This window comes from Callospermophilus lateralis, chromosome 2 (assembly GCF_048772815.1).
Source record: "Callospermophilus lateralis isolate mCalLat2 chromosome 2, mCalLat2.hap1, whole genome shotgun sequence".
Classification (NCBI taxonomy): Eukaryota; Metazoa; Chordata; class Mammalia; order Rodentia; family Sciuridae; genus Callospermophilus; species Callospermophilus lateralis.
The window spans coordinates 26,946,991-26,964,430 of NC_135306.1; the positions used below are offsets into that span (position 1 = coordinate 26,946,991).

General features: G+C 33.6%; 1 protein-coding gene across 4 annotated transcripts in view; it reads right to left on the bottom strand.

Moving 5' to 3' along the window:
• Nucleotides 1-17,440, bottom strand: part of Slc44a1 (solute carrier family 44 member 1) — a 185,292-nt gene that overhangs the window by 79,813 nt on the left and 88,039 nt on the right. For all 4 annotated transcript variants that reach the window (XM_076845732.2, XM_076845733.2, XM_076845731.2 and 1 more), the window contains 3 exons: nucleotides 9,098-9,191; nucleotides 2,181-2,350; nucleotides 172-261 (listed from right to left, as the gene is read on the bottom strand). In XM_076845732.2, coding sequence (XP_076701847.1) covers nucleotides 172-261; nucleotides 2,181-2,350; nucleotides 9,098-9,191 — 354 coding nt within the window. The remainder of the gene's footprint in view (nucleotides 1-171; nucleotides 262-2,180; nucleotides 2,351-9,097; nucleotides 9,192-17,440) is intronic.

Consider the following 17,440-nt stretch of genomic DNA (forward strand, 5'->3'; position numbering starts at 1 on the left):
CCCAGCCCCCCAACCCCTGACAGTTATGAAATTCTTAAGGCAAAAAAAAAAAAAAAAAGCTTTAAGAAGATATAGCCTGTAAAAATAAAATTTCTATTTTCTTCTTTATATTTCCATTTGCTACCATGGAATTAGTGAGGTACCATGAAAACAATAAAATCAATAACTTACCAAGTGACCCCAGTATGACCAGAATTGTTAAGATCCACACAAGTACTCTTGATATATACCTAATTATCACCATCAAAATCATGGATAGAACTGCAGGAAAGATAAATAGAGAACATGCAGAATATTACTTGACAACATAAAATATAAAGAGAAGGCTTTTTAATTGTTGTTCCCCCCCAGGGAAATAATCTGTAGCTATTGACTACTTCATGACCACAATTTAGGTAAGAAAGGAAACTGGCTGCTCTTGCATTTTGATTTTGCTACTTGTACCACTTAACTAGCATCATTTGAAATCAAAGGCACCTAACTGTGTGGGTTTATAAACTACAGAAAAGAATTCATGCAAATGCAATTGGTGACTCAAAAACAGCACAAGACTGTTGTGGACTCACCAGGAGGAAAACATCAGACATGCAGACATACATGCCAGCACACAAAGTGTAGAGAATGACATGTCATGTTGGTGACAAGAAAAATTATCACATGTAGACAGAAATCAGTTAAGTTAGTGCTATACTGCCTTGAGTGATGTGTGCATTTTAGGACCAACTTCTCTGATGGTCAGTTAATACTAGATGGCATTTTATCTTTATCTGGCATTTTATCTTTAACTCCAGAGCTCCAAGGGAGAGTATGACCCTACAGGATAATATCCTGAAGACTAATGAGACCAAAATCCCTCTGACCTCATTTCTCAACTGATTAAAAGTCTGTCCTCAAAAATGAGCAAAGTTTAGTTTGAGTTACTTAGCCAACCCCTTTATCTGTCCCAAACTCCCAATGTGCTAAAATCATAGGTAGAATTCTCAAAAAAGAAAGGGATGATTTAACCCTTGAAAAGGAAATATATTTCTGAAATAATAATTTGTATATCTTTAATGATCTACAAACAAATGAGCAAAGGTATTTTGGGTTTATATTATGTTATTAAGTCTCCAAAGATAATCATTCTGATAAAAAAATGGAATTCTGATGCTTCACAATATGATTGTCACTATTTTTAAGGTTCGGATTTTACTTTTGGTTTTATGAATTCAGTTATTTTAGAAACCAGGTTTTTACATAAAGTTAGACTAATTATCAAGCTTCTTTGGGCCATTTGTAAAGTCAAATAAATGGTTAGGATCTCTGTCTAGAACTATTATTAAGGTGCTCACTTTTGTAATAAATATACAGGAACGAAATACAGATGGGAGCCCTTCAAATATCACAGAATTAGATTTTCATATGGAAAGCATTATTACAATTGAGTCAAGTACTACCTAAGCAAAAAGAAAAACTCTCTAATGACAGGGAAGATGGAAATATAACTTGTATCTTCTCAGTGACCATTGTTATTAACAGGCATCAATACTAATTTAACTTACATAATGAAATAGTTGGTTCCTACCAGCTCAACTATTAAGGTCTATAAACTCCAATACGCCCTCATATAGTTCTAGACTAATATAGTGAGCTTTCACCTTGAAAATGAAATTTTTAGTTAATTATATTATCTATTTATTGATAGAAACTCAGTGGCTAACGAGTGGAGATTTCCTAGTTTTTCCAGCAATAATGATACTATGAGCTGTAGCAATGAAAAGAAAATCACATACTTCAAAAGTAAGAAATCTATATTCTTAGATGTAAATATATAAGAGAACAGGTGGCCTCTTTATAAATAAATAGACCTTTTAGAATCATGACCAAAAACATAGGGTTGTTGATTCATTAAAAGAAGCCTCCTGCTATCATATTAAAGGTAGTCATAGACTGAGTCACCGAAGTTTGGAAAAATAAGTTTTCCCCAACGAAAGAAAAAAAGGGAAATAAGTTTCAGATATATATACATGTATACATACTTTTATGTACATGTTTATAATTATATATAATCTGAAACAATTATTTTGATTATGGGAAGTGAAACATTTTACAAGTATCCCCAGTTGTATTCATATTTTGGCTAAAAGAACAGTCTTCTACTGCAGTATTATGCAATAGCTAATAATGAGAAAAACAATTACCTAGTGATAACAAGCAAAGTCCCAATATAATTTCTTTGCTGGTCATTACTCCACTAATCAGCCTGTGTAAGACACTATTGTCACTGACAAAGGTGATCAGGGCCTCTGCAAACTTGGCATAGCAGGAAATGTTCACAGGAGCACAGCGATGGAAGAATGGAATAGGTGCACTGGTGACACAAGAAAAAAAAATCAGAAAAAAAATTACTCCTACTTAATATAAATGCCACATCAAACACACAAATGAAAGGTGAATATGGCTGCAATACACTCCACCCTCCACACATCATTATGGGTGCTAAGAGCTATGTGCTTAATGCTATGAAGATGACTGTTATGGGTAGTGAAGCAATCTTACCACAAGCCTTATCAAAGAGGGTGGAGTGCATGTTCCAACAGAAGACATTACCCTCCCCTTCTGAAAAGAAACGCACACATACACATACACACACAGAGCTACCAGAAGCAAAACCACTTAAAACTCCTCATCTACCAGTCAAGAGGCAGATGACAAAGCTTACAGACATATATTTCATTGAACTGAAAATGAATTTTGGCCATAAACAATTTAAAAGTAAAAAACACACATGCTTGTACTTGAAATGTGCCACCATTAATAGAATGTTTTCTCTAACAAAATAGCATTATAAAATTTCAGATTAATAAAAGTGTTCAGGGCACACAGTAACTCTTTTTTAAATATAATTTTTATAACTTTATTTTTATTTATTTACTTTTTATGTGGTGCTGAGGATTGAACCCAGTGCCTCAACCGTGCTAGGCAAGCACTCTACCACTGACCTTCAGCCCAAGTCCCAGGCCCCTCAGTAACTCTTATATAAACAAAGTCATGCCAACATATCAACATACAGCATAATATGCAGCTACTCAAAACAATAACAGTGGGAGCTAATGTATAGAAATGCTTATAATTTAAAAATACAAAAGGGAAATTATATGTAATGTGACAATGATATCACTCCATAAAAGAGTTATAAAGTTAATAAAAATGGGATAAGAAAAATAATATTATAAAAGTGAAAAATATCTGACACATCTGGAATTCTGTGCCATTTTATTTTCTTTATATATGTTACTAATAATTCAAGATTATATGTGTTCAAAAAACTGTGAAAACAACCAATTATTTAATCAGTTAACATTTAATCCAAGCTTACATGGACTACAGCTTTGACTTGTAAAGAAACAACTGTGCATGAGCTGTGACATAAATCTGGTTTGTAATAACATGGTTCTGCTTCAACTTCTGAGAGGACAATACACATCTAATCAGTGAGAGAATTTTAAACAAGGGACTATAGATACACCTTCATTGTGACTTGTCAAGATTCTAACAGAACCCGTATATTGTCTGTGCACAGATATGCATTAGTGGGTGAATTAAGTTAAAATGTAGCCATAATTAATATGAAACCACAGTTTTTGAATTGTTCATAGAACTAGCCCTGGCAGGTCTGACATAAGATTTTTTATTAGAATGATGTAACTATGTTCTCATTCTTGGCTGGCACAGTATTTGGGTCCATTAGTGGATATGATTATGTGGTTGGATATCAAATTCCAAGGTTTCCAATCTCAGCAAAACAACTTTGTCTGACCTGAAACAAAACACTTTCTTTCCTCCCTCAAATAAAAAAGAAAAATTTCAAATAAGAATATGAGAATAACTACCTATCGTTTTTTCTTAAATGACAGTAAGTGAGCACCACTGGTAGTAAGAATAAGAAATCTCTTATGCTTTTATACTCATGAAACAAAATAACTGAAAGATTTAGCCTTATTTTAGTTATGCTTCAGTAAAATGTATCCAAAAATGATGATATAACAATGTAATTTATTCACTTATTATCTCATGTCCTTGGCTGTGGATTTGTGAGTAGCTCCAAAATGGTGTTAGTGAAAGTTATGCCAAAGATTTGACATTTTATTAAAAACTGCAGGAAGCCAGACCATTCTGTATAATGTTTGAATTACAGGCAGGTAAGTCATTGTTTTTTGATCAAAAGTTGTTTTGCTAATGATGTAAAAAGATATTAAATTAGAAGAATCAAAAAGGACCCTAAATTTCTCAGTTAATGGAGGCTGATTTGGGGTAGAAGTCTTTACTGACAACTTTATTGTAACACAACTTTCTTTTCTGATGTTGTCTCTGCAAAGTTAACACCTTTAAGAACTTCTCTAACCCTATTTTTAATTAAAGCTTGTCTCTCTCTTCAAAACTAAACTCTTCTCTGCTCCATAATTATCTAAATCTTCATCGGTCTATATTACCCTATCATCTCTGATGGAGCCTCTGCTTCACTCACTTGCCTTCGACCCCAAATATAAAATATGTCTACCTTAAGGATATTGCTGTCTATTTCTTGTTGACAATGCCACTAATTTTCTTGGACCTACTCACTCATTTCCTTTTTCCTGTCAGATAACTGTAAAAGCCCACATTCTCCTAACACTGCAGAGCTGTGTGTTACTCCATTTCTTCTTCATTTGTCCATTTGCTTGCTAAAAGGGTAGGAGTAAGGACTCTGTAAGTCTCTTCAGATCACCACCATAAAAGAGACCACCTACAAATCAATGACTCTAAAAGTATATAGGAGCAGCAGAGCCAGTATATTCTGCTTTTCAAACTCAGGACGAAGATCCTTGATTTGAAAGGGAAAGACTACATTCTCAAAATCCTAATTCTTTTCCTTTAGGAGGAAATGGTGAGTAACATCTGCCCAGAACTTATCCTTTTGAGTCATTTAAAAAATGTATATAAACTCTTGACCTTTTGGAAGGAGTGCTTTTTTAAGTATCCTTCAAAGAATTGGGGCAAAATAACAATAATCTTTGACTCTACAATTCAATCTGACGGCTCTAAGTTTAAAGATATAAAATTAGCACAAGCTGATTAACTGCTTTGTTTATTTTATAGTAAAAATCTGCTCTTAGTCCTAACGAATAACAGAAATTGAAGGTAAATAAAAGATAAGAGATTATATGAACACATTGTTCAAAAAGAAAATTAAATGCTTAGCTAAAAAGCAGCAGATTCCCTTGTTTGTCATTCTTTTTCCCACTTCTTCCCCCAAAAGAAACAACTCTACAGGCCATGGGATTTTGAAACTAGAATTTTTTTCTTTTTCTTCTTCTTCTTCTTTTTTTTTTTCTGTGCTGGCAACTGAACCCAGGGCCTTATATATGTGCTCTACCACTGAACTACACCCTCAGTCCCTGGATTTATTTTCTTATTAAAAAAAAAAAGTGAGTAAACATGGCATTGAAATGTCTCTCTTATACTTTACCATTTAAATCCTATTTGATTTAATGAATTTAAGATGAATTAGCTCATATCATGTACCTCTGAGGAAATAATACTGCTGAGAACTTAGTGCATGAGATCATTTCTACTTTAGTGTCTAACCTAAATGACACATTTTGTCCTTCTTAATTAAGAGGAAAAGCATAAAGTATTCTATTTACAGTAAGTTTTTCTACCTTTCAAAGGCACAGACTATTGAATGTTTAAGAAGTCAATGTAGTCCCATTAGGAACTGATGTTGTTTCACATTACTGACACATGAGTCAACAAGAACAAAATGAATTCATAATGAATCTTTTAAAGATTTTTAAAAACTAACCATCATGGGCAAATTGTATCTTACAGTGGCAAATATACCATCCATTTGCCTTTAAGTCCAGATTATCACAGATAATAAACTCCCTAAAGTATAAGGACAAAGAGTGTCTACTATTTCTTGTCTATATGCTTCACAAAAGAAGATAGGAGTTGTACCTCATATAATTATTTTAGAATCTCAGGCTAAAAATAAACAATCACCCATGGTTTCTAGCTAAAAGTTTTATTTAAGAAATAATACCAATAAAGGGTTCCATTAAGATCCCTATAATAGAATACAAAAGGCAGGAAGTAAATAAGTCAAGAAGATAAGAATTTAATGGCAATAAACAGTGGTTTTCATACATTTCTATTTTGTTTGTTTTTTTTCCCTTCCTTCACTCCTCTATTCCTTAAAAAATAAAAAATAAATAAAAAAACCCCACTTAACTATGGTATAGATGCTACAAGATCCTGAATTCAAACTCTGATTTACAGCAACAACAACAACAACAAAAAAGTGGTTTTGGCCTCATCTTCCATTTCCTTATCTATAAATTAGGGGCAGTATCTGTAAAGGTTTTTGTGAGGGTTAAATTAAATGATGCATGTGAAAGTATATTAGCTGGCATATAGTAGATGATTTGTAAATATTAACTTACTCTTGAATCTTCTACTTGAAAATATGAAAAAACATTTTTTCTTGAGTGTCAATTTTTCGCTTCCATATCATATTATTAATTCCCTAGTATCTCGTAACCTTTCTGGCATCCAGAGGTACTCTAATGATGAATAAACTGAATTTATGTACTCTGTTTCTGTTTCTGCTGTTTTTCTCTGGTTGTGGGCAACAGTTAGCATCACAAACAAACAGGATAGCTATTGTTCATATTGCTACCATGCTTGGCATTTCACCAATAAAGAGTTATGAATCTGGATAAAATATTGGTCTATCTAGGCATCTGCTTAGGAATGATAATTTTTTGGTTATTATGCCTCATTAAAATTTCATTGCAAATTAGTTTATGGTTGTGTTCTCTAAACCAGCTATTGCTGGCTCTGGAAGTTGAGAGAAATGATACTTCCTAAGCTAGGTGCCAAGCACAATAATAGATATATATATTATCTTATTGAGTCTCAACTCTATAGAACAAGTATGAATATTCCCATTTCACACACAAGAAACCTTGGTTTTTTAGAGAGGTTGTCTTGTTTGAGATGACAAATAGAAAATGGTGATGTGATATTCACCGCCATACTGATCTAGACTCAAAGTTCAAGTTCCAGTGTGAGATGTGAAAGATGCTGAGGGCTACTTACCAGTTTTGCCTGGTGTTAGAAAATGTTAACAAAAATGCAGTCATTACTAGATTGTGAATTGAAGGTCAGAGTTCTGGTCTTACTCATTTTTGGAGACTTGGTGGCTTAATGCTATGTGTAGAATGGGGTAGTGTCTCCAATTTTTTTTTTTTTTAAACAAATTTATCTGTTCTCTCATCCTTTCACTTTGTTTGCCAAATTCTAAATAACTTTTATATTTACAAGCTTCTATTTGTCTTCCTTCTATTTTACTTTCCAACAAGCTTAGTTTAGACAAAAGTGCTAAGATACTTCGACTGGGAGGTACTGTACTAAGTAAAACATAAGGATCTTTGAACACAGTGGGAGTGAGTTTGCAGATAGTACAGGTTCAGCATTTTGTCTTAGATTAGTGAGGTACATAATGACCCTGTTAGAAGCCAGGTCCATCCAGCTATAAACTTAACACCCCTGATACCATCCTTTGCCTTCTAGTAAATGTCTAGAGGATATTGTGAGAAGTGTGTGTGTAGTCAGAACTGGGATATCCAAGATAACCAGGAACAGTCAGTGCTCAATACAGGGGAGTCAGAGATCCAAGTCGGGGAGGATCTGCAGTATGAGGCCAGCCACCCATCCTGGCCCTCCCACAATGATCCAGGAGCAGAGCAACCTTCTTTCCATATCCAGGCTTTCTGATTATTCTACCTCAGTGTGTTTTGGTCTTGAAAGAAAGGCTCTATACTTAAAGTATAGATAAAACAAACTATAGCAATTAGGTAGATAAGTATATAGGGCTTTTCTTGTTTTTATATCAATAAATGTTCTCCAGTAACTGTATTTAAAGGATCTCCTTTACTTCACTGCGGCAGCCTTCCTCATATCCTTAATTTTTATGAGTTCGACCTCCTTACCTGTCACTTTAAGGCCATAATTTTTAGGTTCCTTTTACTGAGTATCTCTTAAAATAGTCCCTTTACTTTTATATCTATAGGCTATAAATTTTGATTTTCAATAGCAACTTCACAAGACTAAAAGAGCTAGAAATCAATTTAACTGATATATCCCTTTCCTACTAACAGAAAATTTCAAATTCAAGTTAATAAAGCACAAGTTATAGCCATAAATATTCCTAAAAAATGTAGACATGATCTGCTTTCATGTTTCAAATCTCAAAATTTTTTACTCAATTGTTCCCTATAATATATTAAGATATAATAAAGGTGGCTTAGAGTCAGTTTCCCCCCGAGAAGTTTTCTCATGCCATTCTGTCAGCAGTTCACACTAATGGCTCTCAACACCAGACATACTTGCAAGTGTTCACATATGTGTATATGCACATACATGTATATACCTCCATAAACGTACATACATAATTCTGGGGATATAGTCTACAATGCTTGAGAATTTTTTTTTTTACATCTACTTTAAATTTAAAAATTTACTTTCACTTTAACTACTGTGAGATCACTGTTATATCCATCACATGTGGCAGGTACTTAATAATAAATGTTTATTGAATAAGACGTGGCAAACAGCCTAATACAGTGAACGTATGTAAGGATATAACTTCAAACAGTGTATGGAGAATAGTCACTGGCATGCTTTTTAAATTTACAAAGTAAATTAAAAAGCAATCCCAGGAAGTAATACTAGGATTAACCTCGAAGGATCTCTGGAGACTGTGAGACTTGGTTTCTAAGTCTGTTGCAAATTTGAGAATAATTCAGCAGTTTTATGTATTTGAAAATTATGGTATGAAAATTTTAAAAAAAGGTAAGGTTCTAAAGAAATGTAAAATAACAGAACAAGAAAAGTTGTTTGGGTGTGCATTTTTCTAAAGATAAATATGTTTTTATATTTTTTCCTATTTCTAAAATTTTGTTGTAAAAGTACTGGAACAAGTTATCAAAGTAACTCCTTTCTCAGAATCATACAATGTGAAATTTACCTATAAAAACAAGTCACAAGTTAACAACTTTGCAATAAAATTTACCTCGCTGGAACTGGAAGTTTGGGGCAAAGAACAGATGATTTTGAAGATGTAGTATATTCAGAAGGCTTTAGGTTATAGCTACATAGTGCTGAGCCTGTTGAAAGAAAAGTTACATGTTAACTGGCAGTACAGAATCTAGACAAATTATCTTCTGATTTTCTTTAATTTTAGATGTTAATACTCTCATATATAACTTTCAAATATTATAGAGTTCATAAGCATTTGACTTGATCTATATCATTAGCCCGCAATCATTTAAAACTCTTATTACTGATAATGTAATTAATTGTACAAATTTTAATTAATATTAAAGATAATAACTATAAGTACTAGAACTACTTCTATTGAGTATCTGCCCCATGTCAGGTTCTATGCAAGATGACATACATGTATGCATCATTACCATAGTAATAGAGGCTAGGACATAAGGTAAATAACCTGCCCAAGAACACAGAGCTAGTATGTGGTAGAGTTGGGACAAAATACCACATCTCTCAACTGCAAACATTCTCTGTTCCTATGCTTCCCACTACTACATATTTAAAATTACTGCATAAAGCACATAATACTCAGATAATACATTACTTTTTCTTATTTCAGGAAATACTCTTAACTGTAAATAAACTGAACAATTGATAAAACTGATAAATTTATAAGCAATCCCTAGTTTTCAGGTAGTTTAAGATAACTTAAATCTAACCAAAGATTGGTTAAACAAAGAACCATATATTTTTCTGATTATTTGGCTAATACATATCTAAGCAGTACTGAAAATTCAGATGGATACAGTCCAGCAGATCTAGCATGCATTATTTTACTGACCTGCTAGTTCTATAATGAAGTGACTGGGATCCTGGAAGGGTCATTGCACAATAGGTGTTGGTAGGCGAGGAGATTTACATTCCAGCCTTAAAGATGCCAATGATCTACTGCATTCTATTACACAACAGGTTATATCTGATTAACTGAAGTTCCTGTCAGATTTCTAATTTGAACTAATGCCTTATTATTAAATATAAACAGAATAAATATGCATTCGCATTATAGTGATAATGGACTTCACACTGTTACCACCATGGAAGACACTTAAAATATGAGGCAAACACGGCAGACTTCGTCACTGAATTAATTAATGGAAAAGGCATAAGCATGAGAAGAAAATGGAAAGGAAGACAGAAAAATGAACACAGCCTGGTATGCTGGGACAACAAAGTTGGGAGTGAGTTTATTTAAGTTATTTCTTGTCTGACCAATGAAAATAATTTTCAAAGAGTCATAAACCACCATTTAACTCAGCTGCCTCAAATCAGTGTTTAAATATGTGGGCCTAAGTGTTTAAATGTGTGTGCCATAATAGTACATTTACATAAATATATGTAGCATATATTTTATACAAATATAATCCAAGTAATTTGACAATGCAATATATATATATATATATATATATATATATATATATATATACACACACATACATACATATACATATACATATATATGTGTACACACACACACACTTATTTAAACATACTGGGAATTGAACCCTGAGGTCCTTTACCACTGAGCCAGACCCCAGTCCTTTTATTTTTGGATAGAATCTCACTAAATTGCTGAGGTTGGCCTTGAATTTGCAACCCTCCTACTTCAGACTTCCTGAGTTGTTGGGATTATAGGCATGTATCACCATGGCAAGCCACAATAGTATTTTTAGAGCGATACTTGAAAGTTAGATAGCACTGTTCTTCACACATTTTTAGCTTTTGATAAGATTTCATAGGAGACTAGGTTTAAATTTTTTTAAAAACTGTTCTTTTTCATTTTAATGACAAATTTTTTTTTTTTTAAGTTAAGCACATGAACTGGGATGTGGCTCAATAGCATAGCATATGCCTAACATATTTGAGGACCTCGTTTCTATCTCCATCACCATGAGACAGAGGAAGGAAAGAAGGAAGAAAGCAAGGAAAAAGAAGGAAAGGGGAGGAAGAGGAAAGGAAAAGAAAAACATTAAGGATGAAAATTGTTTTTAAATATTTAAGTCTTGCAAAAGTATTCTCTCAGGTTTGAAGATAATACCACTAGATTTTATTTATAGTAATTTTAGAAAAACATGACAGCAATGGCAAGCAAACACTTTAGATTAATCCTAAAATAGCTGTGAGTTCTATTTTAGAACTGCTTATGAAAAAATAGCAACCATGCCAATAACTGCAGAGCGCTGAATATGACTGTCAACTTCTTGATATGAATTGTCAACTTATTTCTTTCAGAGTCCAAGATGGAATCAATTTGCACGGTATAAAAGGCACTAACTAAAGCACTCTGTTGTCAGTGCTGCTAAACATACTGCTTCATCTAAATTCACTGAACACAATTTCTATCCCCACCCTTTTTCATTTAGAAAAGAGGTCAGCAGGTGCCACAGAGTTCAATTTTATAAATACTTTCCCAGGATAATACTCAATAAAAGGATAATAGCCTTATGTCTGATGGTCTTCTGGGACACAGGCCAGTACTAAGTAGATCCTGTACTAAATAGGTTTAAGGAAAAAGATCTTTACAATGTGTTGGTAGTAACAACCAGAAGAGTCATTTTGCTGTTTTCCTGCTCAAACAGCTGATGAACAGAGGAGGAAGAACATTAAAATGGTAATGACAAATATTTTAAATTGTTTTTCTTTTCATGTTTATCAGCTAATGCATTTTCAGTGAACATTTTAAAGGTAGTATCATTTACTTTTTTACAGTGAAAGTATAAACAATACTTAGCACAAGAGGTTTGGACATAAAAAGTAAGACGTGAAGTTTTCCTTCAATGTAAAAGTTAAGTAAAAATCATACTTGAGTAATGAAAAAAAAAAAAAAAAAAACAACTAAAAAACAAAGGCTTATCTAGGCAATCCAGGCAATTTAGCCAATGTTATTCAAAGGCTATCAAAATGAGAGATCTTAGGAACCCAACTTGGGTATACAAATATTTATCATGGCAAATAGCTACTAGGATCTTCAGAATGTTTAAATACTATAATTTTTCAAATGGCTTATCACATTTAATTATTTTCCAGCTCAATATCAATTATACCAACTCTACTAAGAGGTACATTTTTATCACTATACTCCAAAACTTACAGATGCAGAGAAAAAAAATAAGTAATACATTCACGGCCTTACAAGCAATCACTGGCATATTTAGAAACAGAATTCTTTACTCTTAGGTCACTATGCTTCTTTTTGTCATTCCTAATGATCAAAATCAAACAAATATTAAGTTCTTAGGAAAACAAACCACAAAAACATGTTCCACAGATACTTCAAAAATAATATGTTTGCAAAAAAATTACTTTAATCACTCACTCTCCTTTTGTATATTTTCTATCCTGGTTAATGGTTTGAAGTCCCCAAGGTAAAATTTGCAAGTCACATGTCCTCTTCTTTATCTATCACTTTCCCAAGTCATTCAAGGTGCTTGATCAGACCTTCCTATAGAATCTCAGATCTTCTTGATCAGGGAAGGTCAGTTTAAATCCTCTCCCAAAAGGGATTCTCATCTCCCTCTTTATGCACATGACCTTCAGCATGGTCTTCAAAAATTGCAGATCCCTTCTATTATAGTCCTATCCTCAGGATAAAGTCCACACTTCTTGGATTCAAGGCCTCCTAAAGCAGGATTCTAACTAAAACTCCAGGCTCACCTCAATACAATGAACTGCATATAATCAATTCTTTCTGTTTATCAGACTTCCTGACCTTTTAACGTGCTTCCTTGGGCTTGCTCTGTCCTTCTAGGAACAGCATCTGAATGAGTGCTAAAAGTTTGAGCAGAGCTCCTACACAGTACTCACACTTCACCTTCTCTGTCAAGCTTTCTCTGACCCACCCAACAAAGCTATTTGCCACTTAGCTCTATTAAAAAACATAGCATATTATTTTGTACTTTGTTTTTGTTTACCTATCATCTCCATTTTTAGAGTATGCTCTTTGAGAACTGGGACGTGGTGCTTCTGAAATATCTGCGATCCCATCTACTGGTACATAAGTAACACTCCAATGCCTTTTATTTAATATAAACAGACATCCTGATCCAATGCTTGATTATAGGGGGCTGTCCTGTGCATTAATTCACTCAGCAAATATGTATGCCTAGTATGTGTGTGTCACTAATGTTTGACAGATCTCTATCCTCTAGATAACCCTTGCCCAGTTCTGACAATCAAAAATCTCTCTAAACATTGCCAAATGTTTTTGGGCAGGCAGAGGCACTTTTAGTTGTGAACCAATGGTTTAAACACCAAATTACTTGAAATAAAAATATATAAAGAAGAGCTAATGTATTGGGGGCTATTTTTTTGGGGCCATAAAATTATGTTTAATTTGCTATCACAAATGCATAATACATTAAAATTACGCAAAAGATATAGTCCTTGAAATATGATGGAGAAAATTTTCAATGAGTAGAAAAACATCTCAATGCAGATCAGTTTTCATTATGAAAAATAAATTCTATTGCTTTGTGATGTCCAATGAATTTAATCTCTCATCCTCTAATTAGAAAACTATATATTTACATGCTAGAAGAACAGGAGACAATTTTCCTAATTTCAATTTCTAGTAACCCCCAAAATCTAGACACATTTGTAATTTCCAAAAAGTACCATCTACTAGCTAGCTGAGGTATGACATTACCTGTTAACCACTAGTGGCACATCCTGGGTACACAATAAATATTTGCTAAATGAATTAATTTTGAACATCTATGTGCAAGACTTCTACTAGGTATTGTGGAGGACAAGGAAAGTCTAACTTTACTATACCTCAAGCTCCTTAAATGTGGGACTGTACCTTGCATCTTTGGCATCTTTAATAGATACTAATTGTTGGAGGAAGGAATTAGTTTAAATTATATTATCAAATGTAAGCGTCTCCCTGCTACCCTGCTTTCTTTGACCTGGAGGAAATTAAATTAATTGCTATAATTATTCATTTATAAATGTTTTCAAGTCCAAACTTTTGATTGACTGCCAAAAAGAATCCATGCTAACTCTGTGGTTTAAGTTATATTGTTACTAACTGGTAAGAAAAAAGGCAATATACTGATCTTCTACTGATATTGACTTTAAGCCTAATGACTGGATAATGATAACCAAAAGTCTTACTAGTTCTCACAAAAAGCAATTTTTATCTGAATGGATCATATAATTTGTCAAAGTTTTAAATGGCCAAAGCAATGATCATCAATGATCAAACTGCACAGTCATACTCAAAATGTGAGCATGGGCCAGATGCTGTGGTGCATGCCTGTAATCTCAGTGGCTCGGGAGGCTGAGGCAGGAGGATCGAAAATTCAAAGCCAGCCTGTGACTTAGTGAGGCCCTAAGCAACTCAGTAAGACCCTGTCTCTAAATAATATTAAAAAGGGATGGGGATGTGCTCAGTAGTTAAGTGTTCCTGGGTTTGATGCCTGGTACTAAAATAAACAAACAAAAAAGACAAAAAGTCAAAAAGTGAACATGTCCAAATGGCAGTTCATAAATCTCTCAGAATTCTACAAAATACAGTACATTAAAGAAGTACTCTCAAATGGTACTGCTTTTTCACTCCTATAAATGGGATGCAAACAAAAGAAAAATAAGAATAATGGAAAAGATAATAAGAATCTCATGATTAGTATCTGCACCAACTGAGAATATGCAGTCATCCTCTAATTCATAGGTTATGTGCATTTATTTCTAAATCACTGGTTAGTATTTAGATAGCAAATGGAAAAGAACAAAACAACACACAAAGCATCTGGCACAGTGCATGGTACATAGTAGGCACTAATAAATGACAAGTTGAAACAAAACTCTGGGCTTAAATTATCTAAAATTCAGATGCAGAATTCAGAATAATGGGGATGATAGCGGACTCCTGACCAGAGGTGGTGGGCCTAACCAGAATTAGAGAGGAGAGAAAGAAAGAATTGCCGGAACTTGCACCATCTCCCCTTCCTTCACCACCTGACAAAGCATGGTTGGGTTGAAACCAAAATTACATATAAAGCCAAAGTCAGCTTCAGAAGGAGGGGGATTCATCCCCCCCCCCCCTACAATGTATGTATTATCTGAGTTTTCAAAATTAATGATTAAATAAAGGAGAAAAGAAAACTGTTCATTAGAAACTGGAGGGAAAGAAAGTGAGAGTGAGATGACATTCATGCTCTCCTGAAAATAAGAACTCAGATGGGAGCTCTTACCAGATGGTTTCAATTTTCTCTGTAGGGCATTAGGTTAGCAAAGAGGATGAACAAGAGGGCTTAAGGGAAGAAAAGGTATGAATAATCACTTGGAGAGTGTGTATAAGAGAGATAAATGAGTGAATAGGATGAATTATTTAGAGATGAATAAAAAAGAACTGATTTCAGAGCAATTCTGGTTGGATTGAAGCTAAACAATTTACCTGCTGGTGGCAACTCACACGGATACAGAATTGAGGACAAAATGTGTTGAGAGCATGAGAAATTATTAAGTGGCAACAGAGATGAATAGGGAAATCCAGTCTATCATTTTTTTCAAAAAAAAAAAAAACCAGTTATGGATATCTACATTGTGAGCTCCTATATGAGGACCTGGATATTCAGAGATAAATGGAGCATGATCCTGCCCCCTGAAAATTTATACATGACTGCAGGTACTTGATAACTCTGATTTTTTTTAATGAACATTTTTTTTATTGGTTGCTCAAGACAATACAATGATCTTGACATATCATATATTTGATTCAAATGGGGTATGAATTCTTATTTTTTCACGTGTACAAATTGCAGGATCACATTGGTTATATAGCCACGTTTATACATACAGCCATACTAGTGTCTGTTGTATTCTGCTGCCCTTCCTATCCCCCACTTTAATGAACATTTTAAAATTATTTTCTTTTCTAGCATCAAGTTTATGTTATTCATGTCATATATAATTACGAACCATAAAACCAAAATGTATACTTGTCGACCTACCACCCAATTCAGTCTAGACTGTAACTTTATATTCATCTAAGTTCTCCTGCCCGCTTTCAAAGCTCTTTGTAGAAGGCAACATCTCCACAAAACTAATCTAATTTCCAGTTTTTTCTTCTGAACTCTATTGTAGTCAGACATACTTGACAAAGGCTTTCCCATAAACTCTATCCAAGAAACAACTCCACTTTCTTGTCAAAGATAAGAAGATTTGAGGGAACGTTTTACTTGCCTAACAAATGTATTTCTTTTAAATATTGCTATAGGACCCAACAGCTTCCCCTTATAAAATTTTCAATAATTTCTAAAGATAATAAAAGTTCATGTGAATGAATGTTGGTAAGTGCTAAAAAGTATTCTGAAATGTTGTCATGGAAACTTGAAATTCTTTGAAAATTTCATTGTGTTAAGAAAGAAACGTATTATTTTATCTTGCATTTTAAAATCAGGTTTAGAATTAGCATATAAAAAGTTACTACCTCACCCAGTATCCATTTTTGTTAAATTATAGTAAAATACACATAACATAAAATTTGCTGTCTTAACCATTTGCAATTGTACAATTTAGTACATTGTATACATTCACATTGTTGCATAACTCAACCCAATACACAGTGACTTCCTACTGTACCCCCCCCACCCCCCATAGCTCCTGGCAACTGCTATCCTACTTTCTGTCTCTATGAATTTGGCTATTCTAGGGCCCTCACAACTATGGAATCCTACAGTACTTATCCTTTTGTGAATGGCTTATTTCCCTTAGCATAGTATCTTTAAGTTTCATCCATGTTGCAGCATTTTTAAGGCAAAATAATATTTAATTGTGTGTGTATATCACATTTTCTTTATTAATCTGTCCATGGACATTTAGGCTCCTTCTACCTCTTGGTTGGTTTTGAATAATATTGCAATGAACATACATGTGCACATATTTCTTGAGGATCCTCCTTTTTTATTCTTCTGTATATACACTCAGAAGTGGGACTACTGGATCATATTAGTCCTATTTTTAATTTTTTAAGGAACTTCTATACTGTTTACCATAGTCGCTACACCATTTTCATTACCACCAACTGTGCACAAGATTTCTAATTTTGCTATAGCCTCATCAACACTTCTTTTCTTTCGTAACTCCTTAACAGATATATTATTTGCAAATATTTTCTCTCATTCCAAATATTTTCTCTCAACCCAAATATATGGGTTGACTTTTCACTGTTGATTTTGTCCTTTAACACGTATAAGTTTTTAATTTTGACATCACAATTTTTCTAATTTTTCCTTTGCTTCCTGTACTTCTGGTATCATTTAGTTCCATGCAAGTAATGATGAAATCCAATACCATATAAGTT